This window comes from Perca fluviatilis, chromosome 17 (assembly GCF_010015445.1).
Source record: "Perca fluviatilis chromosome 17, GENO_Pfluv_1.0, whole genome shotgun sequence".
Lineage (NCBI taxonomy): Eukaryota > Metazoa > Chordata > Actinopteri > Perciformes > Percidae > Perca > Perca fluviatilis.
This window is the reverse complement of record NC_053128.1, coordinates 28,940,407-28,963,341: the sequence shown is the minus strand read 5'-3', so window position 1 is coordinate 28,963,341 and position 22,935 is coordinate 28,940,407. Positions and strand designations below refer to the sequence as shown.

The 22,935-nt window shown below is 40.8% G+C and overlaps 1 protein-coding gene across 1 annotated transcript; it reads left to right on the top strand.

The window, feature by feature from the left end:
- Position 1: 1 nt before the first annotated feature.
- On the top strand, positions 2 to 21,806 carry LOC120545035 (huntingtin-interacting protein 1-related protein-like). The gene is made up of 33 exons (XM_039778972.1): positions 2 to 293; positions 644 to 707; positions 1,138 to 1,280; positions 1,401 to 1,457; positions 1,550 to 1,630; positions 1,725 to 1,801; positions 1,886 to 1,947; positions 2,869 to 3,009; positions 3,216 to 3,273; positions 3,357 to 3,432; positions 3,639 to 3,767; positions 3,866 to 3,988; positions 5,395 to 5,578; positions 5,683 to 5,771; positions 6,640 to 6,756; positions 6,875 to 6,976; positions 8,644 to 8,838; positions 9,840 to 9,950; positions 10,046 to 10,240; positions 10,804 to 10,951; positions 11,413 to 11,499; positions 12,011 to 12,118; positions 12,214 to 12,350; positions 13,128 to 13,238; positions 13,334 to 13,392; positions 13,483 to 13,513; positions 13,608 to 13,670; positions 15,237 to 15,337; positions 15,430 to 15,535; positions 17,084 to 17,207; positions 17,729 to 17,790; positions 17,897 to 18,778; positions 21,542 to 21,806. The coding sequence occupies exons 1-33, from the start codon at positions 213 to 215 to the stop codon at positions 21,575 to 21,577; spliced, it is 4,140 nt and encodes a 1,379-aa protein (XP_039634906.1). The 5' UTR covers positions 2 to 212; the 3' UTR covers positions 21,578 to 21,806.
- Positions 21,807 to 22,935: the final 1,129 nt, after the last annotated feature.

The window sequence follows — 22,935 nt, the reverse complement described above, 5'->3', positions numbered from 1 at the left end:
GTTGGAGAGTTTTTACGCACAAGAGAAACGGCTCATTGTTTCAGGAGGACTGCGGGTTTTTAATCTGAAGAAGCGAATAGAAGGAGGAATCTTTTGGGGGCATACACGCGGCGAATCTGGCGCACCTATTAGAGAGGCACGAGCACAGGTGAGGAGCTGGCCTCTGTGGTTTCATACATGGACTTTTAGTTTGCGCGGAGGACAGCAACAACATGAGCAAGACGAAGACCAAAAGCGACAATAAGACGGAAAAAGCTTTGGCCGCGGAGAAAGAGCAGTTTAATAAACAACAGGTGAGTCACTTTTTATTTTTTTTATCGAGCCTATGTTTATAGTTTGTTAAAGTCGGCTCAGTGATGGAACTTTTGGTGACTTATTTTTAGAAGGTGCTCTTAAGGGAAAATTAAATGTGAAGCTAAAACCGACAAAAAATAACATTTCAGGTTTAACATTTAAGCAAAAAATAGTATAAACTTGTTCATACTTGCTTTAAATTTAGCTTTAAGAAGGCTTTGCCCTCCTGGCTGGGATAAATCCAACTTTGTGTTTTTTAACTTGCAGTCTTGTCTATTTCCTCAAGCAGCAGTCCGATTTGAACTTGTAGGAAAGTTGAGCTGTTTTAACTAAGTCTCTTTTCTTTCAGCTTCACAACATCAGCAAAACCCTCATCTCCGGTGAAACACCACTCAAAGAGAAATATGTGCGCAGTATCCTTTTAAAAAAACATTTAACAGCAATCTAAGAAAAGACAACTTGGATTATTTACTGACAAATTACTTTAAACGGTCCATGTCTACAGCCATGCTGGCAGTGCAGAACACTGAATGAGTGAAGATTTGACCAGCTGGTGGCGCTAGAGGGAAAGTCAGAGGCTCCCCAAAGTCAGCATCTGAGTCATCCCCTGGGGATCATGAATGAATGTAGGACATTTCATGGCAATCCACTGGAATGTTTCCAAGATGTTTTCCTGTGAATTTACTGGTGGAACCAGAGATTAAGTCAAAAGGGTTCATCCTCTGTAACTAATCCAACCTTTCCTTTTATTAATCACACCCTAATGAACTTGCTGAAACACACGTTGAAATGAGATTGTTGCATATTATATTATTTTGTTGAGTTTCCTTGACTGCAGTGCAGATATCATCATGGGAACACATAAGGAGGGTGGAGCCTCCACCTTCTGGTCCTACACCCTCAACCTTCCTCTGTCCAGCAACTCCATGATCAGCTGGAAGTTCTGCTATCTGCTGCACAAAGTGCTCAGGGATGGACACAGAAATGTGAGTTTAAACCCGTACATTTCAGGAAAACTTTCTTGTGTATCTTTTGTTTTTTTTCTTTGTCTCGTATTTTTACACTCTTCCCTTTTGTGATCTCCCTCCTCTCTGTTTGACCTACAGGCTGTTAGAGATTCTCACAGATACTGCCGCAACGTCAAAGATATGGGCATTCTCTGGGTGAGTAGCAGAGGAAGAAGTACTCCTGATTGTTTTTTTTAAGTAAAGATATCTATACAACAAATTAGAAATATCTTAATTTTTTTTCCCAGGGAAACTTGCATGATCGCTACGGCCACATTGTTGCCTTGTCTGCCAAGTTCCTCTGCCTCAAAATGGAATTTCATGCAAAGGTAACACATACGTATTTTGTTTTATGGTTTATATAATGATATGTGCCAAACTAAGAATGATAAATCGGTTAATTGCATAAAAAAAAATTCACAGCACAAGGTGATTCCAGCCAACCTGGAGGCCAGTGATGAGACTTTCGATAGGGAAACAGGAAGCGATGTGACCAAAGTGTAAGTTTTCCACCCACAACTCTGTGCTCAGTGTACTCATTAAATATACAGTATGCTTCATAAACATATTTTGCTGTGTTGTAGGTTAGATATAACCCAGGAACTGATGGATTACTGGGATGCTGGGCTGAAGATGGAGGAGACAGGTGAGTCCACAGGGAGGTAACTCTCTACATGTTCAGGTTTCCTTTTTGTTATAAGATAGCAATACTTGAAAGTATTAGTTAAGGTGATATTCTATATTTTTGTTATTGTCACGTAATCCCTTGAAAAGACCAAAACCAACAATATTTAATTCTGCCTCTCAATGTTGTCTGACTTACCAGCACATTGGTTCCTGGTAATGAAGAAACATGTCACCCATCTCCTATTTTATTTTATTTTTTCTCCATTTGTACATCCTTGCTTCCTTTTCTTGCCTCCTCGCGTCTCAGGTGGTAAGGAATGAGACCCAAGGAGGCAAGAAAAGGAAGCAAGGATGTACAGTACAAACACAACAGAGGAGGTGAGGAAGACCCACGATGAGACAAATGAGACATCTGTGCTTCAGAGCCGCCATTTTAAAACAACGTCAATTAATGACGTGTGACACCGTTGCCATGGTTTGCGTCTCTTTCCTCTTTCTTTCCTGCATCATGGGTGCATGCTCATAGCTCCTCCGGCAAGCCTCCTCGCTCCTCTCTTCTTGAGATGCAATTTAGTAATTGAGACATACTTCAGGATGGCACGCTGAGATTGATTTCCGGGTCACAGGCAGGAGGCCGGAGGAAAGGGAGGAGATGAGCAGGCACAAAATCACTAAATTTGAAGAGCTCTATGGCACAGAGGAAGAAGATATATATATATATATATATATATATATATATATATATGTATGTATGTATGTATGTATGTATGTATGTATGTATGTATGTATGTATGTATGTATGTATGTATGTATGTATGTATGTATGTATGTATGTATGTATGTGATTTCATGGGATTGGTTGACAATGAGTAAAATATAGAATAACGCCAGACATTCATCTTTTAATGTCTCTTTGATTTTGTGTTTTTCTTGTTCAAAGTTCTGCGTCAGCTGGATGCCAATGGCGCCAAATCTACAACTCCAGCTGGACAGTGCAGACTGACTCCTCTGATTCCTCTCATCCTGGACTGCAGCCTCCTCTACCACTTCTCTGTCCTGTCGATGTTCAAACTCCACAGCCGTGAGTCACATAGAGATAGGTTTCTTCTATTAAAATCAAACCGTACGGTGTTAGATCAATGCTTGAATCCATGGACAGATTATGAGATACTGGGCTCCTGTGGTGGTTTTTATGTTTTATATAGTTTATTTTTGTGTTTTTTAGCAACATTCACAGTTCAGTTCAGTAATGCTTGAATCATATTAATTATATCCTCTGGTTTATAGGGATTGCTCCAGATGTTCTTCTTGGTCATCGAGAGCGGTTCCGCGATCTATTTAACAGGTGAAGTTATCAGGATTATGTAGCAAAAACACTTTTATTTCTCTGGGTTCTGTTAGTGACAGGTGTTTTTTTTACTTCTGCAGCCTCACACAGTTCTTCGACAGAGCTAGAGAAACCGAGTTCTTTAAAACTATCATCCAGATCCCAGATCTCCCCGATGTAAGTAAGATACATTTTTCCACAGGTACAGTACATTTGACTTGTGTGGTTTTCCATCATCAGTGGTGGAGGAATAGTGGAGTAGAAGTATAAAGCATGAAAGTATCTCAGATTTGAACTGAAGTACAGTTCTTGAGTAAATGTACTTAGTTACATTGCACCATTGTCCATCATGCACGTGTATTTTGTTTATTTCAACCCCACAGGAACCCCCGAACTTCCTGCGTGCCTCTGCCTTGGCTGAATATAAAAAGCCGGTGGTAGTGATGCCTAACGAGGAGCGGCATAACGAAGAGGAAGTGGAGATGCAACCAGAGTTGAGGGAAGCCCCACAGGTACATGCAACTGGTTTAAAAGATAAATAATGTTAATGTTTTCCAACTCTTTGTCCTTTTCTGGTGTCACGGCTAACATTTAAGTTTTTTCATGGCAGTACTATATGCTCAGCCAAATGGGAGGACCTGATGCTTCAGCTGAGCAGAGAGAAACCGAGAATGAGAGTCTGAAGAGAGAGCTGCAGGTGCTCAAACCAGAACTACAGCTCATCAAGACCGAGGTAAGTTGGGTGTCAGAGGTTGGTCACATCAGACATATACTCAGTGGTGGAAGAAATGTACCCTGTCAGTGCTTTTGTGGATTAATATTCCTGCTGCATTAATGTTTATGTTGCATTTTACTGCTGTATGTGTTTAAGGTTGTGCTCATTTTAACTCCTTTATATACTGTTGGGTAGTTAAATCTACAGCAATGCATCATATTCTCTAAGATCATCACGTTTGTAGCGTCGCTGTCCTGTGAGAACCATGAAATTGTCAGTTTCAGAAAAACAGCCCTGTTTTCAGCTTTGTGACGATGCATTTTCCAGCTGATTCAAGAGGCTTTTTAAAGACTTTATTTAGCTTAAAGCTATAGTGCGTAGTTTCTGTCGCCCCTATGAGGAATTTTAAGTAATGACAACAACGCTATTGGCTTGTCCACATGATACAATTCTTTCTTTAATCATGCTCCACCCCCACTCCTCCTTCACACAGTTGCTAGTAGCCAAGGAGGACACTGGTTTAAAAAATCATGATGGACTTCAGAAGAGGTCATTATCTTCACTTGAGTTTCTGCGCGGGAAAGTCACGGGCGCCACAATCTTCTGAACATAGTCCTACTGCGAAATCCAGAGAGAGTTGTGTGGAGCTTATAGTCTTAATTAGCTTTGTATCAACTCATTTGGCAATGGCTTGAATGTAACGGACGTTCATTAATATCAACGTTACGTACTAAAGATTTAAGGAGGAGGAGAATTTTCTCAACACGCGTAACATCATCCTTAAGTTTTTCACAAACATTCAACATCAACACATCTGGAGATACGTGGTTTTCGCTGGACAGGAAGGGGAGGAAACACTGTCATCTGGTAAAAAACTAAAATGTAAAGTAACTTAAGCTGTCAGACAAATGAAATGGAGTAAAAAGAACAATATACCTCCGAGATGTAGTGGAGAAGAAGTATTAGGTTTTCAAAGTGGGGGTTCAAGGCTGTTTTTAAGGGGAGGCTCAATGGAAGTGAACAAATATTACAATATATATAATACTTAATATTAAAATAGCTTTCAAAAAAAGATCACATAGAATAGCCTTAATGTGTGTGATTTGATTAAATAGATACAGTAGTTTGGGAAAGTGGAAAAAAAATTATAAAATTCCCCAGTATCAGAAACTAACAAATGCCTTAGGACAGACCTTTTGTAGTCTGAAGTTATGTCAAACAGAAAGTTTAGGTTGTCTTGGCTCAATTGTTGAGTGTCTCTGGGATCAAATCACATAATGATCCATCCAGGAATTGAGCGAAACCAAGCAAGTAAATTTAAAAGGGGCGCCTCTTTCCAAGCTTTGTCTGAAGGTGGGCCCACAGTTTCAGACTTTTGAAAACACCTGAACTATTAAATGAAGGTGAAACTTACCTCTCCTCAGGCTCAGAGGTGTTTAACTGAGCTTAAGGCTCAGGTGAATCGTCTGGAGGCCGAGGTCGATGAGCAGCGCACCCAAAAACAGATGGCCATGATGGAAAAGGAGCACCTGCGGATGGAAGTGGAAGCTTTACGGTGCACTAACGTTGCCAATGTCGGGGCTCAGATCGGATTCAAAGAGGCAGACCGTGAGTACGCAGATTTGTGTCCAGTTGAAGTATGAGTGTAGCTGATTGTTTCTGTGCGTCCTGATTCTTACTGTGTGTCTTCTTCATCCCGTATCTCCACACAGACAGAGCTCAGGCAGCAGAGCTTCGTTTCGCTCAACTCAAAGAGAGACACGCAGAGCTCATCACCAGTCACGCAGACTTAATGAAGAAGGTAAAATGCACTGTCGTTGTGTCTTTCACACATTCTTCCTGATGGGAAATGAGAAGAGTTCACTGAATAGATATTTATTTGTTATGTTATGATGCTTTAATTTTATTTTTTAGTAAAACCTGAGTAGAAGATACTCTTTTACTCATTTTTGCCTATTATGAGGGTGTTGTTAGACCATAGTTGCCGTCAGTTTCTCAGCTAACCTAACTTCTACATGTATAATCCATCGTAATTATTGAATGCAACTAGTCACTTCAAATATTTCTATGTAATCCTGTTTATGCTGGAGAAGAACATGTGCAATACATCCATAGATGAAGCTAACAAGAGACTGGAACAGTTAAAGGAAAAGTTTGTCATTTTAGGAAATGCGTTTCTTCACTTTTTTGCCGAGAGTTGGATGACAGGATCAAGATCACTCTGTTTGTGTGTTAAATGAAGCTGCAAACGGTTAGCTTAGCACAAAGACTGGAAGTATGTTTAAACAGCTAGCCTGGCTCTGTCCAAAGTATTCAACAGATGATAACCCCCTGTGAAACTGCAACGTTTTTTGTTTTTTTTAATACAGATTTAATAAGCGAGATATAACGTGTCAATGAGTGAGCTTTAGAAGTGCTGGTGGGCTGATTTTGTTACCTTTGGACAGAGCCAGGCTAACTCTTTCCCCCTGTTTCCAGTCTTTATGCTAAGCTAAGCTAACCCTCTGCAGCTTCATATCTACTGTACAAACATGAGAGTGGTATCAAAGTTCTCATCAAACTCTAATCAAGAAAGCGAATAAGCCTATTTCTCAAAATGCCAAACCGTTCTATTATTTAAAGTGATTTTTATTTAGTTAGTCTGAGCTTTTCTCTGTGTGCTTGTTCAGAACGCAGAAACAGTGAAGTTGCTGTCAGGTACACAACATGGTCAGGACGATTTGCTGAAATACAAACAGCAGCTTGAAAATGAGCTGGAAAATCTACGACAGGAGAAAAGAAACACGGTGAGAACTTCTGACTCCTAACCACTGCAGACACAACACCACCTGACATGATTGTCTCTTTGAACCAGAAGAGCTTTTGTGTCGTGAGAATTGATTAGGTGTCTCCTCTCCCGATCAGACGAGTCAGCAGCAGCAGGAGGTTCAGCGGCTGAACACTGAACTCCTGGAGCAAAGAGCAGAGCTGGCTCTCCTTCGCAGCACTTTGGACAATAAAGACAAGGTGAGACTGAATTAAAACATGCATACAAACTTGTATTATTGTACCAATCATTAAAGATATGGTTTCATCTTCCATGGCTTAGTTTAAGTGGGGGAAATCACAAATTACATTAAAAAAAAACACCTCTTTGCAGTATCGGTAGCTGTATTTTTTACATAAAAAACCTACAACTTGCAACATGAATACCCCACCTCCCCTTGTAGTGGCCACCCTCCCAGACAAAAATCAAGAAAAGATGACCCATTAACTACAATATTCAAGACCATTCAACAAAATAGCAATAAAATAGACAATAAACTAAATAAACATATGTATAAATGAGAACACCATAAGCCCATCATACAGGTCTCTCCCCAGCCCAGAGCTTCTTAGGAGCCCTCCAGAAAGTTCCAGTACTTTCCCCATTTTCTAGTATAGACATCCAACGCTGCCACCGTAGCCATCTCACAAGCCCATTCCTGGATTGACGGCAGCCCTTCATTCTTCCATCCTTTTAAAATAATCTGTCTGGCTATCATTAAACTAGACTGGACCCAGCTTCTTATGTGCTTATCCATCCCGCTTAGGATTGACCCATCTCCCAGAACAAATAATCTTGGGCTGAATGGAACCTGGGTCCCTGCAATCTGACATAGATACTGCAGTTGAATAATAAAAAAGAAAATGTTATCAATAGATATCACCATTAGAGGTGTGAATCTTCACTGATCTCCCGATTCGATTACGATTATCATGTCTTCGATTTGATATCTCGATTGAAATCACGATCCGTCAAATAATTATTTCTATTAAAGCCATGCAGGAGATTTAATTCATAGCTTTTCAAGCTTCAAAAACCAAACATTCTGCAGTGCTCTGATACTAAATAAATTGGATACATAAAACTATACAGCACTGAGCACATGGCACTTCCTGAATGTGCAAAACAGAATATGTAAACAGAAATGTTCTTAGGCCTACATTCAATTGTAAACAGAAATAATCGATTATGAGCCGGCCGATTATCGATGCAGCATCGTCCATGTCCACGATTCGATGCATCGATTATTTGATTAATTTCAACACCTCTAATCACCATGAAACTTCCCCAGTTGATACCTTAAATTAAGACAACCACTTTTGTATTTCAAGTTTTCTGCAATTGTATGTTTAAATGTTAATGCGGCATTATCTTATAAAATATTTGTTCATTAGCAAACATTTCCAGAACAGAAATGAGAACGTTGGATAAAGCCAGGTTCAAAATGTTTTAATTTCATTTTGTTGACCTATTAAGAGTCAAAGGTTTTAGCAGAGGGGATTTTGGATATCTTTTTTTTTTTTTTTTTTTAATCACGTCCCAAACCAGAACATTTTGTCAACAGCTATTAAAAAATCTAATTTCTCCATGTTTTTTTTGTTTTTTTTTTTAAATAAAATGTTGTATAAATCAGGCTGTGAATGATCTCTGAACTAAGCCCTGTATAAAAAGCTTTAGAATATACTGTAGATGGAAATCTAAGTGGGAAGTTTGGTGTACTGGTCAGGTGTACTGAAGTGGAGATTTCTGGCTCAGAGGATGAAAACAAAACCTTTCAAGAAAAGTGCAGTTTACAGCTTTATTTATTTAATTAATCCTCTCATCTGGGGGCTTAATTTATTCACGTGCGTATTTCTGTTTTCTTCAGGAGGGATCTCAGGTGAGCAGCAGCCTGGCGGCCCTGCAGGCGGAGCGTGATGTGCTGCTGCGCTCCGCCAGAGAGAAAGACGCGGAGCTCTCCTCGCTGAGGCAACAGGCGCAGCAGCAGCAGGGCTCCCTGGACCTGGAGAGAGAGCGGCTCCAGCGAGAGCTGGAGGCTCTCAGGGCTCAGCTACAGCAGCAGGTACAGACTTATGATAAAGACACATGCAGGAAATCTATACACACAGAGGCACTCTGAGGGCTCACATGAATGTCTTAAATCATCTAACGCATGCAGTCAACAGTGCGCAAAACTACTTGGTAGTCTTTTAAACTGTCCAGACCCTCAGACGGTCTGTTTCAGGTCTGTTTCCCCAGAGTCAATTTAGTTTGTATGCTTCACATATCTGGAACAAATTCTAAGACAACTCGAGGGCTGCTCCAACTCTCACTTGTTTCTAAATGTTCTTTTTCTGCCCTTTTTTTAAAATACAATTAAGACTAATTATTCATATTTCTCACTGCCTGGTAGCTGTGTAGTCAGTTTTATTTTCCCATTTATGCATTTAAAAAAAAGTCTTTATTGATGTTTGTTTACTTACAATAAAACATTTACTTCATACAAGTAGAGAAAAGCAACTCATTCTCACAGCGATAGAAAACCGCATATGAGAATAACTTCAAAGATAGTAAGAACTTGCTAAAATAGGCAGATAGAAAACCAGCAGTGCTTCACCTCTGTAGTTTTTAAATCAAGGCTTAAAACTTTCCTGTTTACCAATGCCACTTTAACCCTCGACACCCGCGGGAGTCTCGGTGCTCCCGGCCGACATTACTGTCTTTAAGAGGCGGTAGCGGTTTGGGTTTTATATCTAGAGTGGAGATTCCCAGCTTTCAGATAATGTCTTATATGGGACATATACTGTCTGTTGACCTGCTATTCTCCCCCTAAAGATCCCCTGTCCCTCCCACAAAGGAGTCTCAGAGAGTTAAATTCAATTTGGAAATGATGTTTCTCACTTCTCTGTAGCTGTGCATTCGTTTTCCTTTTCATGCACTAATTTAATTTTAGCCTATTTTTGTCTCCTATTTCTCTTTAAAACATATAGACGTGTCTTGTCTTTTTTTTAAGTCTCATGTAGAGCATTTTGATTGGCCTTGTTTTTGGAAGGTGCTATTAAAAAATAACTTGCCTTCCTATAGCTTGCCATCAATGCAGAGCAGAAGTTGGAGATCGACAGGCTGAGACGGGAGCTGGACTCGACACGGGCAGAGCTGAATCGTGCGAACAGCGCCCTGCAGAGTAAAGAAATGGTGGGAATTTATCTAGTAACTTTTCTCACGTCGCCTACACGTCCTCTCGAGAGGAAAAAAAAAAACGACTAATTGATGCATGTTTTGATCCCCAGAGTGGTACCCAGCTGAGCAGTTCAGTGGCAGGGCTGCAGGCGGAGAGGGAGGCGTTGCTGCGCTCGATGAGGGACCAGGAGGGCGAGCTGAACTCCCTCAGGCAGCAGGCTCAGCTCCACCACAGCTCCCTGGAGCAGGAGAGGCAGAGGAGCAGTGTGGAGCTGGGAAACCTCCACGCTCAGTTACAGCAACAGGTGCGGCACGCAAACTTTTTGGCTGCACGGTGAAGCTCTTATGAGGTGATCGTGCCTTTTCCTGTCAGGCACCTCGGCTTTGGAATGAGACAAGGCTCGCAGAATCAGTGACTTCTTTTCAAATCTCTTCTTCAAACACATTTTATAGACCCCCTTTTATGTGATTCCCTCTTTTTATCACCTATTTCATTGTGAAATCGCCTATGGCCTGTTCATTTAATTTAGATTTTTAAATTATAATTTTTTCTGTCCTTTAAAGCTGCCCCATCTTCTGTTTTCTCTTTTACGATGTGTACATATAGGTATGTGAATTGTTTTGATGTGTATTTGTGTCCTCTGGTTCCTTTTTTAAGGTGCTAAACACATTTCACTTCACCTGACATTGCTTTTATTCTGCTCGTGGGAACAGACAACTTTTATAATCCGTGTGTGTGTGTGTGTGTGTGTGTGTGTTGTGTGTGTGTGTGTGTGTGTGTGTGTGTGTGTGTGTGTGTGTGTGTGTGTGTGTGTGTGTGTTTGTTGTGTGTTCTGTGTTTCTTGTGTGTCTGTGTCTGTGTCATCAGGCCTGTCGTGAAGCTGAGCTGTCCAAGAAGCTGCAGGACGAGCAGTTCTGCCTGCTGCAGTGTGCTGTGGTGGAGGCTGAGGGCATCATCCTGGACGCTGTGGCCAAACTGGACGACCCCATTCACGTCAGCTGCATCTGCTCACCTGGTAAAACCTCTGTCGTGTCTCCCCCGACAAAAAAAATCATATTCATTACACTCATTTACTAAATACTAGGGCTTTTAAATGACAATTATTTTCATTATCGGTATAGAACATATAATGCTCAGGTTGACATTGTCTGAGTAGCAAGAGGGAACATCCACAATATCAGAAAATTGAGGAAGAATAGAAAGATAGAAAACCATTACCATACCAAGTACTCACTTTACAATGACAAAAAAGCAGACATTTGAAAAACTCGATACATGCAGTTTAATGATTTGTCAATATTTGCATGATACAATCAATAAAGTTACAAATAACCTTACCTTGATAACACTTAACCTAAATCCCCTCAACCGTGTATATGTCATAAGCATGTATAATCTGTTTATATATTGCTTAAAAGGCTAAATAGGGGAGGTTAAAGATAAGTGTTTTTCTCACCAGTTCTTTCTGTTTTCCAGATTACTTGGTGAATCGAGCTGATATCACTCTGAGATCGATCGACAAAATACAGCAGAGCCACGTCGTCTACCTCGGAAACAGGAACGGTGAGTGAGCTGGGTTTTTTTTTTTTTCGTTTGGAGATCAAGTTTATGTTTAGATGATGAGTGGATCAAATGCTCCTCTACTGAGTTGGAACAAGTATTCAGATCCCGCTGAAATGTTCCCTGTCAATGTTTTCCTCCTCTTCTATCTGATGTTTCTGGATTAATATTCCCGTTGCATTTTACTGCTGTAGATGTTTAAGGTTTTGCTCATTTTAACTCCTTTTTATATACTGTTGGGTAGTTTAATCTACAGCAATGCATCTTATTCTATAAAATCATCACATTTTTGTAGCGTCGCTGTACTATGAGAACCACATGTCGCTAAAAACTTTAAAAACTTCTCATGGTATCAGAAATCAGCTTTGTGACGATGCATTTCCCAGCTGATCCAAGAGGCTTTTTAAAGACTTTATTTAGCTTAAAAAGTAGAAGGATTTTTCTCAACATTTAAAGGAACACTTCATCCATCACTTTATCACAAACCCCAGCACTGCTCCTTTGTTGTTTGTAGATGCCAGTGGTTTGTTGAGATCGGTCACACAGTTCTCCCACCTCGCTGCTGACACGATCGTCAACGGATCAGCAACATCTCACTCCGCTCCCACCGACCAGGCCGACCGTAAGAGACACACATTCACACTGTAACTGTTAGAGGGACGTGTACTACACACAGTGTTCAAAGTAAGCGCCCACATCCCCCTTTGTTTCATGCAGGTTTAACCGACAGCTGTCGGGATTGTGCGAATCACTGCCTTCAGTTCTTGAAGGATCTGAAGCTTCAGGCCAGTTTACAGAGAGCAGATCCCTCCGCCGTGCGCTACACTGTCCAACGCATCCTCGCTCTGGGACAGGTGAGACTGATTTTACCTTTATCGGAGTAGAAGGAGGGGGGAAAAAAGGATCCTGCACTCTGCTCTTGCTACAGCATCACCATTTATTGAAGAAACTAATGTTTTTGTCCCTCTGGACTTTCGTCAAGTGTATTCCCCTTTTTTCAAGTCTATATTTTCCAACGCATCTGCACAGAAGTATTGCCTGATGTGCAAATTGTTTCTTCGTAAACCTTTTATCAGAGCAAAAGAGTCTGCTGCCATGCTAGCAGCTCTGTGAGGCTGTATTTTAGACACAGCGGTGCTTTGAGCTAAATGCTAACATGCTAATTTTTACTAGGTATAATGTTTACCATGTTCGCCATCTTAGTTTAGAGTGTTAGCAGATTCTTTCCTCTCTTCCGTTTACATATTTACATTTTTTAAAGAAAATCATTAGAAGTTGGGCGGCTGTATAAACAATTTTTTTTTTACCTGTTTTCAGTTGTGGAAGTACTCAAATCAAGCAATTACACAGTGTAGAAATACTCAGTTTAAAATACTCAAGTAAAAGTCTGGCATTTTAAATTTGACTTGCCATGGTGTGTAATGTAAATGTTGGGGATGTAACAATTACAAAAACATGCGTTTTCACAACAAGTCTACAATACTATATTATCAGGTTATTAAAAACAAAGAGAAATGATTATTTGAAGAAAATAATTACCGAAGGTACTCATAATACAGAATGGCCCATTTCAAAATAATCTATATTGTATTCTAATTATTGATGGTTTAACTGTTTGATTTATGTTTTAGGATCTGCGTCCAAAAGGACAGGATGTGATGAAAGGGGAGCTGGCGTACATGGTGGATAAAGAGATGAGCGCTACATCGACGGCCATTGAAGAGGCCGTGCTGCGAATGGACGTAAGGACACATAACGGAAGATAAACCTGACGAACTCTGGACCACATCAACACACCTGGTGGTCCCTAACATATCTGTTTTTAAATGTTTCTCAGGAGATCCTGAATCAGGCAAAGAGAGAGACTTCTGGCATCAAGCTGGAAGTCAACCAGAGGTAAGATAAATACTGTATCATCCTAAAAAAGTCATCTCTGTTAAGCCTCTTTGCATCACTCTCTTATCTGCCATCCTGTTTTCATCACAGTATCCTGGGATCCTGTTCAGACCTGATGAAGGTGAGAAGTTTGTCTGTCTACCTTTTTTTTAAGTACATTTCTGTGAACTTCTGTGATTAATCAGTTTCTTCTGCTCTGTGTCGTATCCCTCCAGGCTGTTCACATGCTGGTGACAGCTTCTACTGACCTACAGAAAGACATTGTGGAAGGAGGCAGGGTGAGTCACCTAATGCTCCTTTTGAAAAAGAGATTTTAAATCTTCTCCCGGGCCTTTTATACCTGCAAAACGGGCTGCAATGTAATCCTATTAGGCAATTACAAACCATCAATGTACGTCAACTAAGAGCTGTTTTTGCCATTGACATGCTCCGATTGTTATTGTGCGTGTCTGGCAACGTCATAGAATAACATTTTATTCTTTACCTTTTGCTTTTTTGTTATTGTTTCTTACCAAGTCTCGCTCACAGAGAAGTCTTTTCTGAACTCTCACGAGAGGGGACTTGTTGGCGAGAGGTTGGAGAGAGGAGTGCCAGAAAGAAATTGTTGTGTTCGAGTACGGAAAGCATAGCTTAGTGTTATCTGAAAGATTTTTTTTTTATAATTTTTATTTTTAACATCTTTTAATATGAACAGTTGTGGGAAGAGCAACCGTACATAAATGGTTTTCTGTCATTTGAAACTATAACTCATACAAAGTCTGACCTTATGGGCTTGACATACTCAGACCACTTTGTCCAAGTTTTGTAAAACATGTTTCTTTGTGACCTGAGAGTAAATGAAAGATTTTCTATAATGTAGATTTCTTGGATTATGTTGATCCACTCTTCGATGGTCGGAAGGTCCGGTTTCAACCATTTCCTGGTTATGGTTTTCTTACTCGCTGCCAGTAATGTCCAAAGCAACCTCTTGTCCTTATTTCTCCAGTTGTTAACATCCACGTTGCCCAAATACACATTTTCAAAATTGCATTATCTGAAAGATTTTCAATGTCATGGCTGAATATTTAGATCAAGTCACCTTCTCGTAAGATATCAGAATGAGACTTCTCCGTGAGTGAGAGTTGGTTAGACGCAGTGACAAACGGAAAGCGAAAGGTGAAGAAAAATGTTTTATCCCACCACTGCCTGGAGTGTGTTTGTCTGTTCCTGACCACACCACAAAAAAACGGGCTTTTAATTGCCCCCAGGTGACAAATAGATATTTGAAATGATTGAATTGGAGACGACGAGTCTCGGCTTCAAAATCAAAACCCCCAAAAATAATAATAAATTCAGTCCTGTGAGAAGTTGAGGGAAAAGCTGCTAAAACCAGGAAGGCACATTTATTGTAGAAAGCGCTGCAATGTGTCAAAGAGGAGTTTGTAAAGAACGTCACACTCGCTGGACTGCTTTTCCTTTCTGTGTATTTCACATTAATGAGAAACTGTTGACTGACTGGCTGACTGTTGACTCCATCCTTCTGGTCAACGTGGCCTGCTTCCACCTTTCTTTGTTATACTGTACATCCATGGCTCCCACACAGCAATGTTAAAACCGCCAGCTAGCTAGCAAGATTTGTGTTGGTCTGCGGGATCCCAATGCAGTCCATCTCACAATGTTAATGAAAGCGATTCATGGTTCGGATCCGCTCCAAAATGTAACGGGTTCTTCCTCGGCCAGTGCTAAGCCCTTTCAGCAAGTTTCAGGAAAATCGGCACGGCAGTTTTTTGGCAGAGGTAACTAATTGAAGATTCAAAACTATTCTAACCTTGATAGTGACACATTTGTAATTGTTCACCTTGTAGGGGGCAGCGTCTGTTACAGAATTTTATGCCAAAAACTCTCGCTGGACAGAAGGACTCATCTCTGCCTCCAAGGCTGTAGGCTGGGGCGCCACACAGCTGCTGTAAGTATCCTAACATGTATTTTAGTAGTTACATAGCTGTCCTGAATATCAAACTATATAATGAACTTGTACTTCACGCTCTTTGCTGTCAGAGACTCAGCTGACCGGGTGGTGGGGGAAAAAGGAACATACGAGGAGCTCATCGCGTGTTCACATGAGATCGCTGCGAGCACGGCTCAGCTAGTTGCTGCCTCGAAGGTACAAAACACAATCAAAATGTTCTCCTGTTTGTTTCTGAAGCTGTCTGATCACTTTAAAGGTATCTAGTGGTTTTCTTTTTTTGGGGCATTTCTGCCTTTTAATGGATAGGACAGCTAGACATGAAAGGGGAAGAGAGAGGGGAAAGACCTGCAGGAAATTGTCACAGGTCGGACTCAAACCCTGGACCTTCTGCGTCAAGGCATACACCTCTATATATGTGTCTACCAACTGAGCTAACCTGGCCACTCTAGTGGTGTTTTTCACCACAAATGTTGCTGTGGAACAACAAATGGACACATAGGCAGTAGTGGAAAGTAACTATAACTGAAATACTTAAACTTTGACTTACTTTTCACTTTACGTATATTTTCAGTGTACGGGACTTAATACCAAATGTCAGAGAGAAATGTCCACTGCCTTTATTTGAGAGCTTTGGTTACAGGTTACAATTCCCCTCTAAACTTCGAAGATGTTTAATTTCAAGAACTGTTCGAGGCCCAAAGAGGTGAAATTGTCCAATATTAATATAAAAAAAGATTAGAGAGAGGTCCTAAAAATGAATACACATTTGTGTAGACAAACTTGTGTTTGAGCAGCTCGAAGACACTGTACCTCTAGTAGATGACAGAACTACTTTCCATTCACAAATCACAGACAGATATCTTAGAGTTGAATAGAGTTGAATTTAACAAAGAAATGTTTTATTTGTTTGTAACTTGTGTGAACTGACCCTTTTGAGAATATAGACCGTGCGTTTTAGTGAAAAAATGCTGAATGTAAAAGAGACTGTTTTCTTTACAATGACTCCACAGGTTACCTTTCTCACAGCCCGGCTCTTAGACGGGACAAAAACAGGACACGCACGGGTATGCTAATGAATGAAGTGACTTATTAAAGGTATAATATGTAGCCTAACTTTAGTCGGTTGGTGTTTGTAAACCCAGCGATCAGAGTTGGCTTCTCCTCCCTGGCTTAACTAACTAGAGAGAGAGAGAGAGAGATCCCAAAGGTTTTTTACTGACGCCTATAAACAACAGCATTAATAAGAAAAGAGAGAATCCAGGCAGAGGGCAGGGTCCCTGCAGATACAGACACCACCACATTCTTCTAGTGGTCATAAGTGATTGAGAGGGATTACTTTCGTATTAGTCTAAACATCGTTTTTTAGGATTATGCTACATATTATACCTTTTTTAAATACAAAATAATAAAACCAAGGCAAACAAAAAGACGGGAGGAATCTGTGAAGTCAGTATTGTAAGGAGTGAATGAATGAAAATGTGCTGCTTGAGTGCTGTAAAAACGCAAAGAAAGGAACCAAAAGCCACAATGTAAAGCGGTTTGGCGAGGAGATCTGCCGCCAACGACTGGCTGCTGCTCTGGTTAATATTGCATGTGAAACACCGGGCCCAGGTGTGTCCCGTGCCGCTGATTACTCCCCCGGTCAGGTCTGCAGCCCTGGAGAGAGAAAACACGGAACCGGCAGGGGAACGGAGCACGGGGGCCGTCACAACCTTTTTAGTTACCGCACGTGTGTAATTTCAGGTGAAGGCCGACCGCAACAACAAGAAGCTGAACACTCTGAAGCAGGCCTCACGGCACGTAAACGACATGGCTGCTGTGGTCGTCACCTCCACCAAACATGGGCAGCAGCAAATCTCCGACCAAGGTGGGAGATGATGTTATTACAGTTCATCCTGATGGAAACATTAGTTGTTTGGGTTCTAAAATGTGAGAAAATTGGTGAAAAATGTCGATCAGTGTTTTCCAAAAGCCCAAAATGACGTCCTACAAATGTCATGTTTTGTCCTCAACTCAAAGATTTTCAGTTTACTGTCACAGAGGAGAGAAGAAACTAGAACAATATTCACATTTACCAAGCTACAATCACAGATTTTTTAAATTTTTTTTCATAAAACATTACTCAACCCATTTGGATAACTCTTTACAGCTCTAGTCTTGAGATATTTCAACGTTAACCACGCATGTGAACCTCATGGTGGCGCTAGAGGAAAAGTCAGGGGATCCCCAAAATCAGAAGGATTTATCCTGAGGGGAACATGAATGTCTGTAGTAGATTTCATTGGAATCGATTAAATAGTTTATATTTCAGTCTGGACCAAAGTGGCAGAGCGAGCAACATTTCTGTTTATTGAGCCTTGCAGCGTTACATCTGTGATGTATTTACAGGTGTGATGGACTTCTCTGGCATGTCGCTCATCAAACTGAAAACAGAGGAGATGGAAGTTCAGGTGAGGTCTTCAAGTCTGAACATTAATTACCTAGTTTTTTTTTTTGTGTGTGTATTTTATGTTGATTGCAAGTAGCTGACGATGTTGTGCTCTCTGGATGTCTCAGGTGAAGGTGCTGCAGCTGGAGAGCCAGCTGGAGCAGGAGCGAGTGCGTCTCGGGGAGCTGAGGAAGAGGCACTACAAGCTCGACGCCTCTGGGGACGACGGCGCTGACGCAGAGGACGGAGCCGATAGCTTCCCGCCGCCGCCGCCACCTACTCTGCTCGAGTGCGCGCCCGTGCCCCCGTCCTTCTCGCAGACTCAGCCTTACCTGAACACCCAGAGCTATGCAGCATCCAATCCGTTTGCACCGGCTCAAACACCAACGCAGTCCTTCTCCGTGCCTCAGTCGTACACACAAACAAACACCTACACCCCTTCCCAAACATCCATCCCGTCTCAGACCTACACCCCTTCCCAAACTTCCATCCCGTCTCAGACCTACACCCCTTCCCAAACTTCCATCCCGTCTCAGACCTACACCCCTTCCCAAACATCCATCCCGTCTCAGACCTACACCCCTTCCCAAACATCCATCCCGTCTCAGACCTACACCCCTTCCCAAACTTCCATCCCGTCTCAGACCTACACCCCTTCCCAAACATCCATCCCATCTCAGACCTACACCCCTTCCCAAACATCCATCCCGTCTCAGACCTACACCCCTTCCCAAACTTCCATCCCATCTCAAACCTACACACCCTCCCAGTCTTTTATCCCAACTCAGCCTTACACACCACCTCAGCCCTTCACCCCAAACCCAACCCAAACTTACCTAAAACCTCAGTCTTACTCGCTGTCAGCACCGTCAACGAACCCCTCCAGCCTCTCCCGGCCTCAATCCCCGTCTCTGCCCCGGGCCAGCCCGCAGAACAACACCGAGTCCACCAAACCAGCCTCTAGGAAACCCAGTATCTTTACCAAATCTGGAAACTTGCTGAAGAATGCGGTAAGTGTTTAAACTCATCTGCTGGAGCTGGATATTTGTCATCATATATGCTTAAAGGGACAGTTCAGGTGTTTTAAAGATTGTTCGTATTAGCTACTTCTCCATAGTCGGTGTGTTAGCTACAGTAGATGGCGGTCACACCCCCAGTTTGGAAAAGCAGACACGAGTATTGACACGGAAGCTAAGCATTGTCCTGCTGTGGACGGGGGCAGCAGCTAAACACATTTTAGACACCTGAAAAGAATCTATCAGTTTAAGTGTACGCTATAGAAAGTCTCTTTAGAAAGTTTTCCGACTTTACCTTGCCTTCAGACAGCTCTGTTTAAATTTACCCGGCAGAAACTAAAGCCGTTAATCCATGTTATGGGTCCTCTCGTCAAAGCCACCAGACTTCTTTAACAAAAACGGTGACTTTACCTCGCAGAACAAGGGAGTTGCTCTACTGCTGCCTCCATCGGTTAGTTAGTTTGGTAAGTTCCTAACTCTTTATGTCACACAATAACCTCAACAAACTAACCAATGGAGGCGGCAGTAGAGCAGCAACTCCCGTGTTCTGCATGGTAAAATTTAGAGATGTTCCGATACCAGTATCGGTATCGGCTCCGATACTGCCTTAAAGTGATGGTTCGGAGTAATTCACCCTAGGGTCCTTTGCACCATGACCTCGAGCCAAACACCCCCCCAGAAGCTTTTTTCACCTGGGTCTAACATTGGGCGAGTTAGCGTAGAGTAGCGTTAGCTGCTGAATAGCTTAGCGCGGGGCTAATGGACCCACGTTTGTATCTCGTAATGACCCCACTAATAATGCCCGAAATGATACCAAAGGTCTACACTAGTTTTTTTATTTATATATAGGTTATGCTCTCATAAAACGATGGATTGGAAAGTTTGTAGTACACCGAGTTTATGAACACTTGCCTGCTCTCTTCTGCTCTATTGCTGCTGCTGCTGCTGCTGCTACCTGCAGTTAGACGTGCGCTTAGGGCCGTCTACAAATTACTACACCCAAAAGAGATACAACAAAAATATGTATTAATTTAATGATTAAATAAGGTAATGTCTCCAAACTTACCTCAATTATTACTTGTCTCCTGCTAGTTATATTACAGCACTTACTTTAAAAAATAAGTTAAATTAAAAATATTTTGTTTTGCATCTCTTTTCGGTGTTGTAATTTGTAGACGCCCCTAAGCACTCGCCTCACAGCAGCAACAACAACAGCAGAGAGCAGAAGCGAGCAGGCAAGTGTTATTTACATAAACTTCTGGTGTACTTACAAACTTTCCAATCCATCGTTTTATGAGAGTGCATAACCTATATATACTAGTGTAGACGGTTTGGTATCATTTCGGGCATTATTAGTGGGGTCATTTAAGAGATACAAACGTGGGTCCATTAGCCCCTGCGCTAAGCTATTCAGCGGCTAACGCTACTCTACGCTAACTCTCCCAATGTTAGACCCAGGTGAAAAAAGCTTCTGGGGGGGTGTTTGGCTCGAGGTCATGGTGCAAAGGACCCTAGGGTGAATTACTCCGAACCATCACTTTAAACGCAGGTATCTGTATCGGAAAGTACTGGAGATTATGCACAGATCCGATACCATGTAATAAAGCCCTAAAGAAAATCTTTTTCCGTCATAACTGACTGTCAAACTGGAGAATAAAAGAAAGTTCTGGCATTCATTGTTTGTGTTTGTTCATGTTTCACAAAGAGTTTAACCTGAGCCAGACAGACAACAAATATATAAATCATATCCCATCCATACAGGGATAGTAGTATACAGTTGTTAAAACATAATAAAATATATGACCCACTGGTATCGGATCAGTACTCGGTATCGGCCGATACACAAGTTCAGGTATCGGAATCGGTATCGGGAAGCAAAAACTGTTTTTGTCAAAGGAGTCTGGTGGCTTTGAAGAGAGCAGAGATAACATCTTCAGTTCCCGTTGTGAAGGGCTGTCTGACAGCAAGGTGAAGCGCTGAAATATTATAAATATAGCGTACACTTAAACTGATACATTACATATATATACAGTACAGGCCAAAAGTTTGGACACACCTTCTCATTCAATGTGTTTCCTTTTTATTTTCATGACTATTTACATTGTAGATTCTCACTGAAGGCATCAAAACTATGAATGAACACATATGGAATTATGTACTTAACAAAAAAGTGTGAAATAACTGAAAACATGTCTTATATTTTAGATTCTTCAAAGTAGCCACCCTTTGCTTTTTTTGATAACTCTGCAAACCCTTGGTGTTCTCTCAATGAGCTTCATGAGGTAGTCACCTGAAATGGTTTTACCTTCACAGGTGTGCTTTGTCAGGGTTAATTAGTTTTTAATAAGTTTTTCCCTTATTAATAAAAAAGCAAAGGGTGGCTACTTCGAAGAATCTAAAATATAAGACATGTTTTCAGTTATTTCACACTTTTTTGTTAAGTACATAATTCCATATGTGTTCATTCATAGTTTTGATGCCTTCAGTGAGAATCTACAATGTAAATAGTCATGAAAATAAAAAGGAAACGCATTGAATGAGAAGGTGTGTCCAAACTTTTGGCCTGTACTGTATATTTACATACTTGCTTTGTTTTACTTCTGTGGGCGTGCCGACTGCCATCTACTGAATCTCTCACACCGACTACGGAGAAGTAGCTCATACAGCCACACTTCAAAATATTTAAACTATCCCTTCATAAGAGGATTTGATGAGTAGATAGTGTATTAATATAAATCTTTTCTTTTTCAATTACAGTTTAAACGAGGTGAAACTGGAACAGGGGAATCTTGAAGCGTGCCTGAAAAAGAATCTGACATTTTACTTAACTTAATCACTGGAAATATAAATATCCTTTTTATATGTTAAAAACACATATTTTAATCAAACTTTATCTTTGGTTCTGTTAAAAAAAAAAAAAACTGAGCTTAAAAGAAATTGTCAGTGCAAATTAATATTCTCCAACTGATATTTGTAATCATGAAGCCTATATTATATTAAATGTTACTGATTGCTGTTTGTATACCAAGTTGATTTATTAAAAATCATAAAATCATCGGAGGCAGACTATAGCGTTACGTTTCCTTTTGATTTCTGCTCTGTCAGGGTGGAAATATCTGTCCTATTGTCCACGTCATTGTAAGCTCACTGAGTTACACAGGAGGAAAAGTCCTGACCACATCTGGGGTAACCTCCTGAAAAGCCACGTTACACAACTTTCATTTTACCGTACATTTTTCAGCTTTCTTTGGGACAACATAATGTATCCAGACGGTGGAAGGAATCTACTGTGGTTCCAGAAGCTTAATTTCCTTCCTCCCATCTTTATTTCTTACTTCCTTCTCTGACAGCTTAAGTTACTTTTCAGATGACAGTTTTTCATCCCTTTCCTGTAGGAAAACATTTCACTGCGCAACGAATACTTTTACTTTTCATACTTTTAGTACATTTTGCTGATAGAAACTTTTTTTCACAGTATCTATTAGTACTTTTACTTAAGAAAATGATCTGAGTACTTCTTCCTAACCAGTGAAGGTCTCTTCATGCTGTAATAACAACATGAAGAGACAGCGACCTCATCTGTCTGTTATTTCTGTCATGCGCAATGCAAATTGCAATCTCACCACTATGAAAGTAGCCAGTGTAGACTTCCATAGGGACCAAAGTAGAGCTGCGTCAAGTTACAAGAACATCAGATAGATAGATACCGGAAATTAGATGTCATTACCTTCTAAATAAAAGCACAAAACAAGTTGATTCATGCAGTATAAGTAAACTGATCTTCCGAGATCAGAGAGGTCGCTCAACACCGGTGGACATTAATCTGTAGACTGTTAGGCCTCCATGTTTGGACGTTAGTCCCATGTGTTATTACACTGTAGTATACACACATCTTAGGTCAGTGCATTAAAATAAACATGGCTTAATGCTCCCTCAAAATTTTATGTTTCCAAATGTGCATTAACCCTTTAATCCTCCTTTCATGTAAATGTTTTTCATTCACAATTAATGTTAAGCACCATAATTAAAAAGTGGAAAATGCATAAAATACAATAATAATTTGTAAATTAGGATGTAAAAGAAAACAGTTATGTAAAGCAATTGTAGAAGTTACGATGTTTTAAGAAACACAGCTAATGGATTAAATATAA

Coding starts and splice junctions, on each gene's coding strand:
- LOC120545035 (XM_039778972.1), top strand. CDS start 213: ATGAGCAAGACGAAGACCAAAAGCGACAATAAGACGGAAAAAGCTTTG. Junction 5,772..6,639: donor ACGCAGACTTAATGAAGAAG/GTAAAATGCACT, acceptor GTGCTTGTTCAG/AACGCAGAAACAGTGAAGTT. Junction 15,338..15,429: donor TGGGGCGCCACACAGCTGCT/GTAAGTATCCTA, acceptor CTTTGCTGTCAG/AGACTCAGCTGACCGGGTGG.